This window comes from Balaenoptera musculus, chromosome 8 (assembly GCF_009873245.2).
Source record: "Balaenoptera musculus isolate JJ_BM4_2016_0621 chromosome 8, mBalMus1.pri.v3, whole genome shotgun sequence".
Classification (NCBI taxonomy): Eukaryota; Metazoa; Chordata; class Mammalia; order Artiodactyla; family Balaenopteridae; genus Balaenoptera; species Balaenoptera musculus.
Window position 1 is genome coordinate 71,602,802 of NC_045792.1, and position 17,903 is coordinate 71,620,704.

The window sequence follows — 17,903 nt, forward strand, 5'->3', positions numbered from 1 at the left end:
CCTGCCCCCAGACCCACAGAGTGCCAGTCATCTGAGGCACATCAGGGACTCTGCCTTTGTGCAGCTTAGAGAGGCCAACCCTGGCCAGCCACTCCCCCGCCCCCTTCCTGTCCCTCCCAGCTCTGGCATAGACAGCGGGGACACAGGTGACATGTCCCACCACTCTCGGCCCCTGCCCCTCTGTCCACCAGCTCTGTTTCTCTCCCCTCTTCATCCAGCCACCAACTGTCTGGATCCGGTTCCTCTACCCATCTGTCCTCCCTACTTCCTGTCCGCTGGTCAGTCCCCGCAGGGTGTGTCCCCCTAACCCTCACCCTATGCACACGTCAGTCTCTCTCTGCTGCCCCCAGGGGTCTAGCTCCCCACATGCTCAGTCCCCGCCCATGGGCTGACCTGTCCTGACGGAGCTGGCACGTGGTCTTCAGGATGTCCACCACGCCCTCGTGTCGCAGCTGCTGGCAGCAGATGCTAGTGGCTATGAAGCAGCCCGTCCTCCCAATCCCTGCACTGAGGGCCGAGGGCGTGGGTGGGTGAGGGGCAGGGCAGCCTAGGGGTGGGGGAAGCTGCCCTGCCCTCGTGGGTGTCTGGGAGGACCCACCTGCAGTGGACGACAATGGGGGCGCAGCGGGGCCCCTCCTGCTGGGCTGCCTCCTCCACCTCCTGCACCAGGTGCAGGAGTGGGGGGGCCCGGTCTGGGGTCTTCTGGTCGGGCCAGGATGTGAACCAGTAATGCTTCAGGCCTCGCTCTTCTGTCCCACTCTGTCCAGGACACAGAGGCCCACCCGAGATACACGTGAACTCTTTGAGCCCACAGATCAGCCCAGAGATGGAGATGGGAGGGAAGGAGGAAACACACAGGAGGGAGGCCACAGGGAGTGGGGCCTCGGGCCTCTGCCGTCTATACCACATCACCCAGCGGCACCAGACAGAGACCCGAAGCCAGGTGGGCAGCAGGGGCTGGTCAGCAGCGACAGCACTGGTCTTCACGTGGGTTCTGCCCCAGCAACTCCAAGATCATCCAAGAGAGGCGAAGAGTCCCTTCTCCAATTCACTCCTGTCTCCTGGTCACCCCTTAACAGCCCAGTCACCCCCCAAGAGCCCTGGGACCCTTCCTCTTGCCTCAGTATACTTCCCTGCCCACCTCCAACCCCAGCAAGTGTTCCCCTCTCCGTGCTATCCTCTCCACCACCACCGCCTCCACTTTGGTCTTTATCATCTCTCAACTGTGTGAGACCCTCCCTCCTCCTCCCTGACGGCCCGAGCTCCACAGTGTCAAAACGGTCTGTCTACAGCACAGGCTGCTCTCCTGCTCAGAACCCTTTGATGGCTCTCATTGCTCTTAGAATCAAACCCACCCTCCCCAGTATTCAGCCAGGCAAATAAGACACATGGTTCAGTATCTACCCTTCAGGCCCAACTCCTGCTCCTGTGAACTTGCACTTGATTCTCTTGCACTCCAAATGGTTTGCAGATCAAACCTCTGCATCCCCCACCTCCTCCACGTATACACACATAGAGCTATTCTATCTTCCACGCCCTTACTTTTACCTTCTCTCTGCCTGGAATGCTCTCGCCACTTCTTTGCCCCCTAGCCAACTCTTACTCATCCTTCAGAACCCCATTCAGCACCACCATTTCCAGGAAGCCCTCCCTAAGCACCCTAGCTGACAAAGGTTCCTTCTTCTGTGCTCTTACCTATTTCTATGTCAGTACTTACCATTTTATAGGTGCTCCTTCAGGAGAGAGTCCAGGCTTTGGACAGCTCTGTGTTCCCAGTACCCAACCCAGAACCAGGCTCAGAGCAGGTGCTTGTAAAGGTTTATGGACAGAAGTAAATACCCGCAAGCCCCAAGCTGTCCCAATTCTTCCCTAACCAGTCCGGCAGCACTGAGAAGATGAGACAGCCCCAGCATATCTTTCGGGGGTAAAAAGGAAGCTGGTTCCTTGCACCCCTGCATTATCTGGCTGTGGCAGCTACCATGGCCTCTGCCCACTACCTCCTGGCCCTTTTCGCCCGCAAGCAAGCCTATACCTTGGAGATGCTTAGTTGGGCACTGTCCTCCAGGGGCTGAGTTCTCCTTGACACCCCCTCTTTCACCTTCTCCAGTGGGAGGGGGCAGCTCAGAGGAACAAGTCTCAGGCCCTTGACATCCTATCCAGACCCTGTGGCTGCCAGCATCAGTGGACCTCCTAGGCTGTTTCTGGATAGGATGTCAGCTTCCTGGCATCCAGCTCACTTCTTCCAGACTTTGGGTTATTACAGTGGCACCACTTTCCCCAAACATGGGTCATAAGATTTCTCAAAAACAGAACGCACTAATTCTCCTGACTCCAAAGGAACAATCTCCTCTCTTATGCTGAGCCTGGAAGAAGCACAACTTCAGGGTGGGAGGATACCTCCCCCCACTCTTCTGGACTGTTCTGTAATTGCTCATATTTTGTATGTCTTCTTCTCTCTCTCTTTTTTTTTTTTTTTCCTTTTTCTGTGCAACCACAACCTCCCTGTGCAACCCAAATGCAGCAAGGAGCGCCTGCCCTCTGGTGGACGGTGTCATACTACAGGCTGGAAGCTCAGGTAAAAGGATGTTTCTAGGCAGGATCTCAAAGTTCAGTTTTAAGGACAGTGCTGGAAGCTGCTGAAGCCCCCTCTTCCAGACAGTCCTGGCCTTGGGTACATTTGAAGCAGAGCTGGAAGACATTATGAATGACAGTGTGGACGGAGAGAACCTAACAATATGAAATGCACGGAGGGTTTGGTCCTTCTTCTGGCCTCCAAGTCTATTCACCACTCTCCCTCGTTCCTGCTGATCAGTAAATCCTGGGAGTGACACACGCCTTAATTTCAGCTATCATGGCCTCTGGGACCCTGTTGGCTGTGGAGTCCCCCATCTTCCCAGCCCAGTCCAACCCCAGGCCTCACCCTGAGAGCAATGAGTCGGAGCCGGTAATCCTCAGTGTGGATGACTTTCTGCACAGTGATCTCCACGCCGTCGTACACCACCTGCTCCTCCGGCCAATACTCGGTGCACTTCTGCAGGGGCCCAGATCAGGCTCTGATACTCCCAGCACCCCAGCCATACTCTCCCCAATACCCCTCCCAGGCCAGCGGGAAGAGAGGTAACAGGGCAGTAGGTTTGCAGTTAGAGAGTTCAAATCTCAGCTTCATAACCTGTAAGTTACTTCCCTTTTCTGAGCCTGAGTTTCCTCATCTGGAACATGGAAATAATACCCCTTTTGAAGGACTTATGGGAGTTCAAGTAAATGGGCCGTGATGAGTACAAGTAGCCAGCAACAGCCCTGGCAGGCTGAGCAGCAGCAGAGCATCGTGGTTAAGATCCTGAGCCCTGGAGGTGGAGAGGCCAGCTCCAGGCTCTGCCTCTGACTCTCTGTGTGGCTCTGAGCAACTGACTTAACTTCGCTGAGCCTCACATTTCCTCCCCTTGGCAGGCAGTGAGGTGAACATACCAACCTCACAAAACTGCTGTAAGGATTAATATGGAAACAAGACGCTTAGCTCAGGGCACAAAGCAGCAGACACCTGGTAAGGTACAGGGGTGCCTACCTCGTTCATCTCCTCGATGTTGGTGATCATGACAATGATGGGCGTGTGCTCCTGCCACACCATGCGCCAGAAGTCGCCAACTGTGCTGACGATGGGTCCCTGAGTGGCGATATACACCTTCTCTTCCCCACCATAGCCCTGCGGCCAGCCAAGGCCAGGCCATCAGGGTCAGACGCCGTGCTCCTGGGGCCCAGTCCCCACACTCAGGCTCTTCCCGGGGGCTGGCAGGAGCCACATGGGCTTAGGGAGAAGCCTAGAGGATGGATCCCATTGACTCGGGCCTCCCTTTCAGGGAGAGGCCATCGGGATGGGGCTACATACCCGGATGTAGTTGGCGTTGATGTAGGAACTCAGGGGGTCGTCAGGGTCTGGTGAGGTCAGACACACTCTGCTGTGAGGGTCTGGGGTGGGGGAGACAGGTGAGGCTGGGATTTAACATATGCAGTCCCCCTGGTGCAGAGCCCACTTTGTCTGGCCCATTTCAGGGCACCCACATTTCTTCTGGAACTTGAAGTTCCTTCTTCCCTTGCCCAGAAGCAAAACACTGACCCATCCCTGTGGCCCACTCAGCCAGGTGAGGCCCAGGCTGAAGAGGACAGTACAGAGAGAGGCCTTAGGTCTCTCCCTCTGTAGGATCCACGCCGCCCCTTGCCATGTGTCCCTTAAGCTGCCCTGTCCTCACTGTGCCTCATGTTCTGGGGAGGAGAAAGCTAAATCAGTAAGAAATTCCCTAGAGGATGCATCCTGGACAGCAGGGCTGAGTTCGAGTATACACTGTCCCCAACGTGCCGTGTAAGCTTGTAAAGCACATGGCCTTTCTAAGCCTCGGTTTTCTGATCTGTAATATGGGGGTAAAGATGCCTACTTCCTAGGATTGTTGGGAAGATAAATGAGAAAACAGATGTGAAAGTGCAACGTTAAACTGTAAAGCACTTTATAGCTAAGATTTGGGTAGGACGCTGAGGGAGAATATTACTATGAAAGGAGTAAAGTCTTCCACGTCTGAGATGAGATGGCACACACGTGCACAAGGGTTCCCCCCCACCCCCATCTATTCACATGTCAAATCCCATAGCAGCAGATTCTCACAACGTCCTGCTCTTCTTCCTGGGTTTGTTTTGTTCCAGCTAGAGCCTCCCTGTATTGACTAGTCTGCTCTGTGAGCCTGCAGAAGCTGGGATTGAGCCGGCAGGTTGTGGGGTGGGCAGGAAGCTGGGGCCCGGGGCCCGGGGCCCGGGGCTCTGGTCTGGCTTTGTCACCAATTGGCTGTCTTCTCCCTTCTCTGGGCCCCAGGTTCTCTTCTGTGGAGGGAGGGCTGGACTAAAGGCCCTGCCAGTGTACCCCATACAGGGCTCTCAAAGGCCGTGTGAGGAGCGGTCAGGAGCCTACACCACTGACCAGTAAGGCTGGGTTCAAGTCCTGGCAGTGTCAGTGTAGGCCATTTACTTAGTCCCCCTGTGCCTTCTCTGTAAACTAGGGACATTCCTTCCATCACAACCTCACTCATCTTTTAAACGTTCAAGAGTAGATGCTAGTGAGTCCTCAGACCCATAACTCGGCCCAGCATATGGTGAACACTATAGGGCACGTGTCTGCTGTTATTACTGCCATCATTACAAGTCCCACTATAAGCTAACAGGTCAAAAGAAGGATCCCACGAAGTGAGAGAGTGGCATGGACATATATACACTACCAAATGTAAAACAGCTAGCTAGTGGGAAGCAGCCGCATAGCACAGGGGGATCAGCTCGGTGCTCTGTGACCACCTAGAGGGGTGGGATAGGGAGGGTGGGAGGGAGACGCAAGAGGGAGGGGATATGGGGATATATGTATACGTATAGCTGATTCACTTTGTTATACAGCAGAAACTAACACACCATTGTAAAGCAATTATACTCCAATAAAGACATTAAAAAAAAAAAAAAAAAAAGAAGGATCCCAAACCCAGTAGATGAAATGGGACATGACACCCACCTCCCGCTCTCTGGCCCTTTCATGCCCCGGCCCCAGTGCTTGAGGTTTGGGCAGGTGATGGGGTGGGGGGAGGTAGGGACAGGGCAGCTCCTGTGGAGGAGGGAGTGGAGGGGTGTCAGGTATGGGGAAGAGCGAGGGTAAATGGAAGGAGGCTCTGGGTGACCAGCGGGAGAGAGGCGCGGGCAGCACTGTGTGGGCCACCTCCCTTCTCCTCGTGGTGCCTGCCCAGATTAGGACTCAGAAGTGGGCACTAGACCCCCTGGCCAGACACCAGGGCCTTTGATATCAAGGAACCACCGTGAGAATGGTGATGGTTCTATTGACCCTACCAAGCGTGGACTCTGAGCCTGACATTGTGCCTGAGCATGGGGGCTCCTAGATCAGCCAGGCCCGGTCCCTGTCCCCTACTGCTGGGCAGGCGGTCGAGCAGTGTATGGCCTGTGAGCACTGGGGACGAGGGAACAGAGGGGACTTGACTTGGCTCAGATGGAAGAGGGGGCACCTGGGTTGGGTTTGAAGGACCAGGAGAAAGCGGCGTAGGGAGCACCGCTCTGTCCAGTTCAAGTGTACAGGGCCAGGCGGGAGCTGGGGAGAGATGAGGCTGGAGAGGAACCAGCTGACAAAGGGTCCGATAAACCACGCTCATAAGGCTGGACCTCAACCCGAGGATTATGGGGTAACAGTGACAGTGTTTAAAGAGGAGAATGACATGATTAGTTTTCTGTTTTGCATCATTTTGGTGACAATGGTAGAAGATGGACAGAAGGAGAGAATGTGGGACTCAGGAGACTAGTTACATTACTGTAATGATCCACATAAGAAGTGTCAGGGTCAGAGGGCTGCCCTGCCCTGCACAACACCAGGGGGCACTATGTCAATGCAGTCCATGTAAATGGCACCCCTGGAATTGTGCAATATGCACGTCCGACCCCCCAAAATCACTGGGCAACATGGAAGCCCTCACCTCAAAAAAGTAATTTGGCAGTGAAGTTGGAGAGGGGGAGCTAGATTTGAGGGATATTCATTCATTCATTCATATAGGTGCAGCTCCCCTGCATCTTGTCCTCAATGCTGCCTGCTGGGTCACTCTGTACTGGAACTGTCCATGGATCTGTCTCTCTCACTAGACTGTGAGCTCCCTGTGCACAGAGTCTGTGTCTCATTCATGTCTGAATTCTCAGGCCCTGGTCATGGTGTAGAATGAATGAGAAAGCAAACCTTTGAGTGTCCTGGATCTGAGAGGGGGCTTTGCCATCCACCCCAGCCCGGTCTCTGAAGGCACAGGGTCAATTCTTGCTGGCCATAGAGAAGGTTCTCTGTTGGGCTCGGGGACCTGGAGGCTCAGGGCATGGCTAGAGGCTGGATTCTTCTCAGGAATCCAGTGGGGACCAAATGGAGTGATGGCCTGGCTCCCATACTCCCCCAGTGGCTATTCTGAGTGGCCAGCAAAGCCCTAGATTGTGGGGTACCCGAACCCCTCCCTCCAGGTTGGGCTGGGTGGGTGGAGGGCGGCAAGAGGAGGGAAGAGGTGAGCAGCCCTGAATATTGCATCCTGGCCTTAAATGGTGCTTTGTTTAACCGGAACTACCTAGACACTGTGTAACCATAGCAACCACAAGTCGATATTTTAAAAGTTAAAAATAAGTCATGACATCTTACATGTTGTTGGAGATGCTAATGGCAAAACTGCTTTTTTAAAGCCTCGTTACTCCATAAACTGAGTGGAGCAGGTTTGTGGATTTGGTTTCAATATATCACCCCCTAAGCTAGCCCTGGGGCCTGGGGCAAGAACTTGGCAGGGGTGACAGGCAGATAGGGGCTTGATGAAAGTTACCTGAAAATGACACTCCAGGGCTAAAAGAGGAATATCAGGTCACCTGGTCTAACTGCCCCCAAAGGGGGAAAATCCCTGCCAGACCTTCCAGGGGACTGCTCATGCAATCTAGCTTGAATACGCTGACTGATGGGGAGCTTACTACCTGCCAGGCAGCTCATTCCCTTATAGGGTGGCTCTGCCTGTTAAAGGACTCACAATCTGGCCAAACTGAACTCAAGGTAGACAAAAGAGCCCAATTCTGGGGTCACAGGCCCGGTTTGAAACTCAGTTCTGTACGTCTTAGCTGTGTGACAGTGGATGAGCCACTTATCCTCTCTGAGCCTTAATGTCCTATCTTTAAAACCTGCCCATTCTGAAGAGACCAAGGATGTGATAAGACTTTTCAGCCACCACGAACTGTCTAGAAGCTGCTGTTATTGTTCCTCTTTCTCTCTGGGCTTCCACAGGGCAAGGGTCTGGAAAGTGCTGTGTGAAGGAACAAGGAGCCCTCTACCCTCTAAAGGGGGTGTTTCCCTTCACTGGGTACCTGCACCCTCCGTCCCCTCTCCTCGTGATCGTGGAGGCCCACTCTGGGGTTAAGGCCTTCCTCAGGGTGAAGTGGCTCCCAGGTGAGGGGGAGCCTGCCCCCACCCCCTGGGGCAGTGAGTACTCACTGGGAAGGATGGTTTTGTACCGGTTCTTCCGCACCAGCCCAGGGATGTCATACTCTTTCGGATCCACAAAGTTCATGGGAATTTCCTGCAGGAGGAGGACATGGGGGTGTGAGCAGAGGTGGGTTGACTTAAGTGCATGCATTCATTCACAAACATTGACTGTTAAATGAGTTAGTGCACATAAAAAGCATCTAGAACAGATCTGGCACACGCTGAGTGCATAATAAATGTTATTATCACCATTGTTTATTGGGGGCCAGCCTGGCACATAGTAGACACTCAAATAAGAACAGAAGAAAAAGTGACCTGGCAAATCACTGCCTTCTTCTGCACCCTGTGCTGCAGCCACACTGAGTGGTTTTACTGACCCGTGTTCCTACCCTGGGTGTCTCTACCTCAGGACCCTGGATAGTGCTGCGCACTCTGTAGTAACATCCACTCCATCCTCATCTTTTCATGTCCTCCTGTCCATCATAAATGCCACCTCCTCCAAGAAGCCTTCCCTGATTCTCCAGCAGGAAAGGAGCCTCCTTCTGGGCCTCCCAGAGTTGTATTTGCACCTCCCAATCACTCTCTATGTCAAGAGTTCCAAGTTGGAACTTCTTTGCCTGGAATGTGAGGTCTTTCCCGATCCGGCCTTTCTTTACCACCAGCTGCTCTGAAGAGACCCACCTTCCAGTTGTGCCCATCTCTTCCTGTGGCTAATTTGTCAGTATCCAGCTAGCCTCCAGGTCTGAGCTCATGGCACCCAGCTTGTGGGGAGCACCGGTCCCACCCCTCTTCATCACCCCAAATCCTTCCCAGCCTTTAAGGTTCACCTCTTCCCCCCGACCCATGTTCTCTGGGATGACTCCCCAGTGTCTGTCTTCTCTTCACACCCCTTCCCTCTGTCCACACTCTTTAGCACCTGACTTCACATGGTTTAGTGTTCATTGTTTGTGGGCACACTAAGTATGTGCTTTGTACGATGAGGATCATAATACTTACCTTCTAGGGTGGTTGTGAGAATCAAAAGAATAAAAAGCACGTGCAGAAGCGCCCGTGGAGTGGGTGTGTGGGCACCCCCCCTTTCTTACTCTCTGAGCAAAACTGACAATGATCTACTGAACCGGAGATGACAAGGGGATGCAAGCCCTTTCCTCAAGGGGAGGTGTGGCCGTGGGAATGGCAGCTGAGGCTGGGTGGTCGAGGAAGGCTTCCTAGGGGCCTCCAGGGTGGGGGATGATGACAGGGAAGGCACTGGGGCTGGGGGGCGGTGCTGGGCCCAGTTTGAAGTGGACAGTCCCTGCAGGGATGGGGATATAAGTCCGGAAAAGGAGTCTGGCGCTCGTTCAACTCAGGTAAGGCAGGCTGTGCCACATTCTGGAGAATCTGGAGCAACGGGTCAGAGGGTGATGGAGGGCTTCTCAGAGGGGAGAGTCATCCGGTCCAGGTAGGGAGCAGGGTGGCCTGGGGCGAGGGGAGCTGTGAGGGAGGCACACGGGTTCTCCATCCCTCTGGCTTCTCCCAAGAGGGACTCTCCCCAAATGCTCACGGCCTCTTGCCCGTTCCTACCCACAGAGGTGGGCGGGTTACCCAATGAGTGTGTTTGATTGAGGAACCGGGCTTTTGGGCCCCAGCCCCTTCCTTCCTCCTTCTTTCCCGGCCCTCCTGCCAAGAAAGAATTATAGGGCACCCCTATGAGGTGAGGCCGGCGATGTGCCAGCACTGCCCGGGGTGGGTGGAAAGTTTGTTCACTCTGGTGGTTGGTATTAGGAAGTTCCCTACTGCTACATACCTAATCCTCATGTTAAACCTAGGCTTTATCAGCAAAAATAAAGGTGGTTTTGTGATTTTCCATGTCTTGGCTCTTAACTGGTTGAGTGCTCAGGCAGGTGAAACAGGGGTGTCATTTATGGGCCCCTCAAAGTCCAACAGGAGGCAGCTGGAGGCTGCTGCATAAGTCTAGAGGGGAGGTGATCAGGACCACCCTAAGCCTGCATCACAGAACTGGAGAGATTTCAAAGGAGGACGAACAATGTTAGGTGATGTCGGGCAGGGGGAGGGTGGGAAAACGGGAGAGTCAGAAGAGAAGGCTTTCAGGAATTCCCTGGCAGTCCAGTGGTTAGGAGTCAGTGTTTTCACTGCTGGGGCCCAGGTTCAATACCTGGTGCCTCGCAGCGTGGCCAAAGGAAAAAAAAAAAAAGAAGAGAAAGCTTTCTAAGGCTTTCTCAGGCTTTCAGAGCACAGTCCTGGATGATAAAGACTTGGGAACGCCACAAACACCAATCACCCCATGGGCGCTTTGCAAACGTTCTGCACCTCTTGAATCCTTGCAACACCCCTGTTATTTTTACCCCCATTTTCCGGATGAGAAACTGAGGCCCAGAGAGAAAACAAGACAGTAGGAGAGGTGAGAATGAAATGATGCTCATCTATCAGATGCTGAGTTTGGGGTACCCCGCTCCAAAGCCTTGCTGGGGGGATCAACATGAGCAGAACGGGCTGCCCCCTGCAGGGTGGCCAGCTCAAGGGGACTCACAAAGAATTCTGCCTGAAGCAGGAAGGGGTCCAGGGCCTTCTCGTGAAGCTCTTCGGCCTGGAGGACGCGGGAGGCGCTGAGCAGGTACTCGCGGGCCGACTCCTCGCGTGGGGACATGAGATAGCCGAACCCCTCCTCATTGCAGCCCGGGGTGCACATGTCCAGGGTCAGGGAGACGTTGGAGCCCCTCCTGGAAGGACCGGGTAAGGAGGGGTGAGTATCAGGGTCAAGGAGGGCCATCAGCTGGGGGCCTTGGAGCAGGAGGATGAGGGAGGGAGAGATGGGGGTGGGAACCAGGTGGGCTCCAGAGAGAGGAGTGGGTGTGACATCACCCCTGACACAGGGGGCGTGAGGCTCAGCCCCGAGGCTTAGGGTGCCTGCGGTGGAGTAGCTGAGTGTGGCCTCAGCGCGGTTCCCAAGGTTCAACGCAAGGCCCTTGAGTACAGTCCTTCCCTGCACTCGCCTCTGCCACTGCTGGAGGCAGTTCCCAGCCCTGTGGCCCCAGGAAGCTCACAGAGAGGGTGCCTGCCTGGAGCAGAGAAGCAGGGCTCGACCTTCTGTATACCAGCCCCGGACCGGCAGTCTGCAAGGACGCAGAATCCAGGAGAGGCCCGGGAAAGATGGGGTCCCAAGGGCAGCACAGCGGCAGCGAGGATGAGCAGACGGAGCAAACCCTACTGTGTTCAGGGCACAGAACAGGAACGCCCTCGTGACATAGAGAGGGAATCGGAGTCCCACAGCGGGGACAAGGACGGCCCAAGCACACAGTGACGGGGTGGCAGAGCTGAAACAAGAAGCTAGGTTTTCCGAGTCCTCGTCCAGTGCTCTTTCCATGACATCATGTGGGCAACTCAACCTTGGTGTGATCTGGCTTACCCAGCCAAGCCCCGAAAAGAGAGTGTTGACACCTCCCAACGTGTGCTCTGCGGACCACTATGAGACACTATAAAAGAGAGCTAGTGGGAACCTGTGTAGCACAGGGAGCTCAGCTCGGTGCTCTGTGAGGACCTAGATGGGTGGGATGGGGGTGGGGTGGGAGGGAGGTCCAAGAGGGAGGGGTTATAGGTATACATATAGCTGATTCACTTTGTTGTACAGCAGAAACTAACACAACATTGTAAAACAACTATACTCCAACAAAAAATTTTAAAAAAAAATTGTAGGGTTCTGTGGTCAGATGACTTTGAGGAATGCCACACACTCTCCTTAGTCAATCTACAATGACTACAAGCATGTTAAAGGTCCCGACACGTCCTGCAGTAAAGAAACCTATCCAAACCACAAGTGTACGTGTGAGCGTGCACGTATGTACACTTGTGTATGCCCATGTGTTTGTGTGTAGTAACAGCATTTCTTAGCGTTCACCTTGGGGCATCCTGATCTATGTGAATCAGACCTGGAGAGGATGTGTCTCCACTGGTGGGCTTATGAGCTCAGCTCTTCCCTGGGCACTGGGAGGCAGAGTCAGGCAACTGCCCTTCCGATCAGGAGCTGAGAGCTCCAGGGCCCGCAGAGCCCACCTCTCCACTGCACCCACCTCTCCTGCAGACCCATGGCCTTGACAGTCAGTGAGGCAGGGTCGGCCTCAAGCTTGATGTCCATCACGCAGTCAAACACAGGTGTCTCAGGGACAGGGTCCAGGTCCAGGAAGTCATCCTCGACCTTCTCCTCCATCCACTCAGAGTAGGTGAAAGAGGGCTGACGGCTCACCGACTGGCGCCTGTCCTCGGGGGGCAGCGGGGTGGGTGGCTCTGGGGGAGTCCTCAGGAGGTGCCACACCTAGTTGGGGGCATATGGCATCATGGACCGAGGACCATTCCGGCAGCCCCCCTGGGTGAGGGGGTGCCCATGGAGTTGAGCCCCCTGCCCCTCCATGTGTCTGGAGCAGCCCTACCCTCCTGGGAGCTGTCTGCATCGCACCACCCCTCACCTAGATGGGAGGCTCCACCCCCATCACGTCCTCCCGGCCCTCTCCATCCCCAACCCTCAGGTTCTTGTGGACTGAAGCCTTCTTCGTGGGGTGGAGGTAGAGTTCCTACTCCAGTCTTCCCCCTGCCTCAGCCCCTTTCCCCAGCCAAGAATGCTGCAAACCAATTTTGAGAAAGACGGCACCTCTCCCCCCAGGCTGGGCACATTGGTGGAAGGAGATGGGTACTCCATCCTCAGCCCTACCCAGAATATCTAGTCTGTAGGTCAAATGGGAGAAGGTGGGGATCGGGCCTCAGGGTCACGGGAGGGGAGCACGGAGGTTGGTTCAGGAGGAGCCTTACCAAGGTGGTGACGAGGATCACGGACAGAGAGACCAGCAGCAGATTAGGGACGTCCCAGGTCCCAACAGCCAGCCAGGCCTGGGGAACATCAAACAGGTCAGGGTGACGGGGGATGGGCAGAGTTCTCATGTTTCAACAGGGATAAAATCAAGGCTCTGAAAACTTTGGACCTGGTCTGGGTGGGGGCCAGGGAGAAGCACTTCAGGGGCCAGTAAATATCTTCTGAACTCAAGCCCCAGGCAGGGGTTGGGGGGACTGGAGGCCCCCAAGCATTCCCTCCTGCCCTGGGGCTCCCTGGAGCTTACTCACCGAGGGTCCCAGCTGCTCCAGGAGTGTGAGCACGGAGGAGATGAGGTCTGTGGCATTTTGCGACCAGATGGGGCCGTAGCCGCTGAGCCAGAGCATCCCGCAGGCGAGCTGGGGCGGCCGGGGGGCAGCACACTGAGTCTGGAGCCTGGGCTCCTTGCTCCCACATACCCCCATCTCCCCACCCTCGAGAGCTCCCCTTCAGCCTCAACCTGGCCCCCCAAGGTCCAGACTGCGCAGCCGGGGCAAGGGCCCGGGACTTTTCCCTGGAGAAAAGCTGACTCAAGGGATCCAAGGGAAAGCCCTTCCCAGAGGGGACCCTCCCACCCCACCAGGTACACACATAACAAGGAGAGTCTCCCAGAGATGCCTCCAGAGACAGGAAGCCCTCAGAAGGACCCCTGTGGGGCCAGGGGCTTGGGAGTGGGCCTGTGGTCCTGCTTCTGAGGTCAGGGCGTGAGGGGCTTATCCATCAAGGCTGTGGCTCAGAACTCCAGCCTTCTCCTCACACCAGCCCGAGGGCTGGAGTCACGAGGGACGCCACAGAGGCCCCTCATCTTTCTGTGTCCCCAGGCGGCCATCTCGGGGAGGAAGTGGAGGCCGTCCCTCAACCCACCCTCCCTCCAGGCCCCGCAAGGCCTGTGATGTCCTTACCAGGAACTGGGAGGCAACCAACAGGCACAGGCTGCTCCTGACGGTGAGGGAGTGGCTCCTGGCGCCTCGGGGTGGTCGCTTCTGAGCCGGCTCTGAGGGCGGTGAAGGAGGCGGGGGCAGCGGCATCTCTCTCTGCAAGGCCGTGGGCCCCTCGGCCTGGTCCAGCGCCTCCATCCCTACCGGCTGGGGGACACCTGCGGAAGGCGGACACACGGCCAGTGATCCGGGCCCTGGCGACCCCGGCGGACCGCTCCTTCTGGGGCTGCCGTGGCTTCCTCTCAATCCGGGATCAGTCAGCCTGGCTCCGCTGCCAGCAGTCACCCTCGATTAGCAAAGCAATATTCACCTACCTTCGTCAGAAAGAGCTAAGTGTGGGTGGACAAATTATTTCTCTTTGATTTCTCCAGTAACAGAGTTAAAATGGCAGGAGGTTTTTCAGGGAGTTAACGTCGTGGTGTTTACGCAGCTTCATTCTTTTCCCTTCCTTAAGGAAACAAAAAACCACCACCTCAAACTCAATTAAAAGAGAGAGGGAAAAAAAGGTACGGCATAACCAGGCCGTGACCCTGAACGGCCCACCCACGCCTGCCCTCTGGGCTTTTGTCTCTCATGCTCTGCGCCCTGACTCGGTGTGTGTGCAGGGGGGGAGACGCTGGACACTTGACAAGGTCACAGCCCCGTGCCCCTTCCCCACCTCAAGACCCCACACTGAGGGGGGATGGGGGTGGTCAGGATGGTGTGAAGGAAAATCTCGGTGTAGCAGAATTGATGTCAAACGTCTAAGATCCAGTTCTGGGTCTATCCCTGGTTGTGTGACCTTGGGAAAGTCACCCCCTCCTTTCTGGACCTCAATTTCCACACCTCGAAAATGGGGGTTGGGGGCCTTCCCTTGGTTTTCTTTTTTAAAGTTGTTGTTTTTTTTTTTTTTTTTGATGTGGACCATTTAAAAAATCTTTATTGAATGTTTTACAACATTGCTTCTGTTTTACGTTTTGGTTTTTTTGGCGCAAGGCATGTGGGGTCTTGCTTCCCGACCAGGGATCAAACCCGCGGCCCCTGCATTGGAAGGCGAAGTCTTAACCACTGGACCGCCAGGGAAGTCCCCTGGTTTTCTAACTGTGCTTTAAGGAGCCCTGGTGTTTTCTCAGGTGCACCAGCTATGACCAAGTGCTCTGGGTCCCTACGCCTGGGCCTCAGCCGTGGAAGCTGTTCAATACCGTTCCATATACTGGGCTTCCTCTAAGATGATTTCAACACAAGGTTCCACTACTAAACAAGTCTGAACAGCACTGGCTTGGATGTGATGCCCTGGTGGAGTGTGGGGATTCCAGCAGCACCACCTCAGTGAGCCCCAGAGGTTGGAGCTCCCCATCTAAACCCACACCGTCCAATCTATTGCCAAGAAGAGAGGGACCATCAAGACGGATGTATACGGCTTGATGGTGGGGATGGGACGGTCCACCTATCACTGTGTATATGGGACAATGGACTCCTTTTCTAGTTGGGAGACAACGGAACACCCACAGCCAAGACCATGTGAGGCCAACATAGTTGTCTGCATGCTCGCTTGGTTACGGGACAAGTATTTGCTGAGCATCTCGCATGGCCTGGATCAACAACGCGGTGATCCTGGGGATACCTGTATTTCTCTCCCAGGCTCCTCCTTCCCAGACCTGACCCTGTATAGCTCCCTACCTGCTGTGGTCCAGCCACACTCTTTGGCAGTTCCTCGGGTGAGCCCACACCCCATGTTTTGCATATCCTGTCCCCTCTGCCAGGAACATCCCCCCAACATCCTGCTCCCATCAACTGTCCCCAAAACACTTTGCCAAGTTGACTCCTATTCATCTTGTAGAACTCAATCATCTGTCTCCTAAAGTAGGGGCTCCCCTATCACACACACCCAGCAACCCACATCTCTCCTTCATACGACCAGCAGCAACAATACACTTGGCGACCACACAGCCCTGCTTTGAGTGCTTTGCACATGTTAATCTATTCACTCTTCATGGTACCCTATGAAGTTGGCACTACTATTATCCTCATTTTACAGAAGAGGAAGATGAGGTGCAGAGAGGCTAATAAGTGGTTGAGGTGGGTTTGAACTGAGGCACTTGGACAGGCTCTGAGCTACAGTACACTCACTCCAGTCTGTCAAAATTATTTGCTGAATATCATCTCTCCCAGTCTCTGTAAGTTCCATGAGGGCAGGAGCAGTATTGGTTTTGCTCATCCTGATTGTCCACAGCATGTGGCACTAGTCCTGGCATGTAAGTCTACAATCAATATTTCCTAAATGAGTGAATGATGATGGGTAAGTGATAAACAAGGATAATAATAATACATTCTTTGCAAAGCTGCGATGAAGACGGTAGATCCTATAGATGAAACATCCAACTTGGCACCTGGCATCTAGTAGCTGCTCAAGAAACATCAGATTATAATAATAATGACAACACGTAACTCCTGCCTTCAAAAGGCTCAAGTCAGCTGGGTAAAACAGACCAGTGGATGCGTGTTTACAATACAGTGCATTAAGTGAAAAATCTAAGTGCTGGTGGAGCCTAAGGGCATCTACCTTTGCCCAGGGAGGCTATAGTTACTAACCACAAGAGCAGATACCTCAGATCCAGCCGCTGCTAAGAGATGGATCACGTAGGAAGCCAAGAGTTTTCACTATTGATAAGCAGAGGGTTGATTACCCAAGTGGCAAGTTCTCCACCCACACCTTCAGAAAAAGCAGTCGATGTGTGACGGCAAATACGGACAGGTAGGAGGGGTACAGCTCAGGGGCCACCTGGCTTGGCTCGTAACACACACTGTGGACTTTGGGCAATCCTTTCTCCCCCCTGGGTTTCAGTTTCCTTATCTGTAAGAAGAGGGAGAACACAGTGCTTCTTAGATGTTTCTCCCATCCTTAGAGCAGAGGGGACATGGGTCTTTGGGGAAAAACAGCAAGTCACATGATCCTGGACTTTGCTGCTTTGTTTTAAAATTCATGGGTGTTCTTTATGCTATTGTATGGCATTTCTGTGCTTGTTTTGATCTTAAAATAATGTGTTTTTTTTCCCTCCCAGAGCTTGGAATCAAATTTGTGCTTCAGGAAAATGTTCTACATTTATCCTGTGGCTTTGCCCTCAGGGGTACATGCACCCCAGTCTGAGAAGCCTGGAACCTGCCTGCAATAAAACGTCATCATGCTGCCGTTAGTAATGACTCTGTAGATAAATATTTAATAATGGGGAAAGATTTTCGATGGTGTGGAGTGAGAAAGGCAAGGTTACAAAACAGTCTGCTCTCCTTGGCCTTAAAAATTAAGAAAGTATATAAAAAGGTGGAGAATCCCCGAAGAAAGATGAGAGGCTAACTCAAGTGGTGCTTGGAGAGCGTGCAGCACAGTGGACGCCGGGCACACAGGAAGTGTTTAATGAACATCATACACGGTAAATGGGAAGAACAGAAGACAGGTAGTAGTAACAATAGTTCTTTGGAGGAGGGTGAGAATAGAGTGATTTTTTTCATTGTTTATATATTCTTTATTTTTATTTTTATTTTTGGCTGCGTTGGGTCTTCATTGCTGTGCACAGGCTTCCTCTAGTTGCTGCGAGCGGGGGCTACTCTTTGTTGCCGTGCACGGGCTTCTCATTGCAGTGGCTTCTCTTGTTGAGGAGCACGGGCTCTAGGCGCGCAGGCTTCAGTAGTTGCAGCACATGGGCTCAGTAGTTGTGGCACGCGGGCCCCAGAGCGCACGGGCTTCAGTAGTCGTGGTGCGCAGGCTCAGTAGTTGTGGCTCGCAGGCTCTAGAGCGCAGGTGCAGTAGTTGTGGCGCACGGGCTTAGTTGCTCCACAGCATGTGGGATCTTCCCGGACCAGGGATCGAACCTATGTCCCCTGCATCGGCAGGCGGATTCTTAAACATTGCACCACCAGAGAAGTCCCTGTTTATATATTCTAAATTTCCTCCAATAAGTAAATAGGCACATACGTATAGAGATAAATATATAATGTATATACATATATATTTATTTGTAGTGAGGAAAATTATTTTTAAAAAGAGGGCACTGTTCTAAGTTCAGATATTATGAGGCCTGGTTAATATTCCCAGGTTCAGGACCCCGACTTTCAC

The 17,903-nt window shown here is 53.9% G+C and overlaps 1 protein-coding gene across 1 annotated transcript in view; it reads right to left on the reverse strand.

Moving 5' to 3' along the window:
• Positions 1-17,903, reverse strand: part of PTPN5 (protein tyrosine phosphatase non-receptor type 5) — a 40,261-nt gene that overhangs the window by 229 nt on the left and 22,129 nt on the right. Inside the window, exons 5-15 of the mRNA XM_036861317.1 lie at positions 13,778-13,971; positions 13,127-13,234; positions 12,818-12,895; positions 12,085-12,326; positions 10,548-10,737; positions 8,027-8,111; positions 3,884-3,963; positions 3,563-3,700; positions 2,921-3,031; positions 599-759; positions 394-507 (exon numbers count right to left, since the gene is read on the reverse strand). Coding sequence (XP_036717212.1) covers positions 394-507; positions 599-759; positions 2,921-3,031; positions 3,563-3,700; positions 3,884-3,963; positions 8,027-8,111; positions 10,548-10,737; positions 12,085-12,326; positions 12,818-12,895; positions 13,127-13,234; positions 13,778-13,971 — 1,501 coding nt within the window. The remainder of the gene's footprint in view (positions 1-393; positions 508-598; positions 760-2,920; positions 3,032-3,562; positions 3,701-3,883; positions 3,964-8,026; positions 8,112-10,547; positions 10,738-12,084; positions 12,327-12,817; positions 12,896-13,126; positions 13,235-13,777; positions 13,972-17,903) is intronic.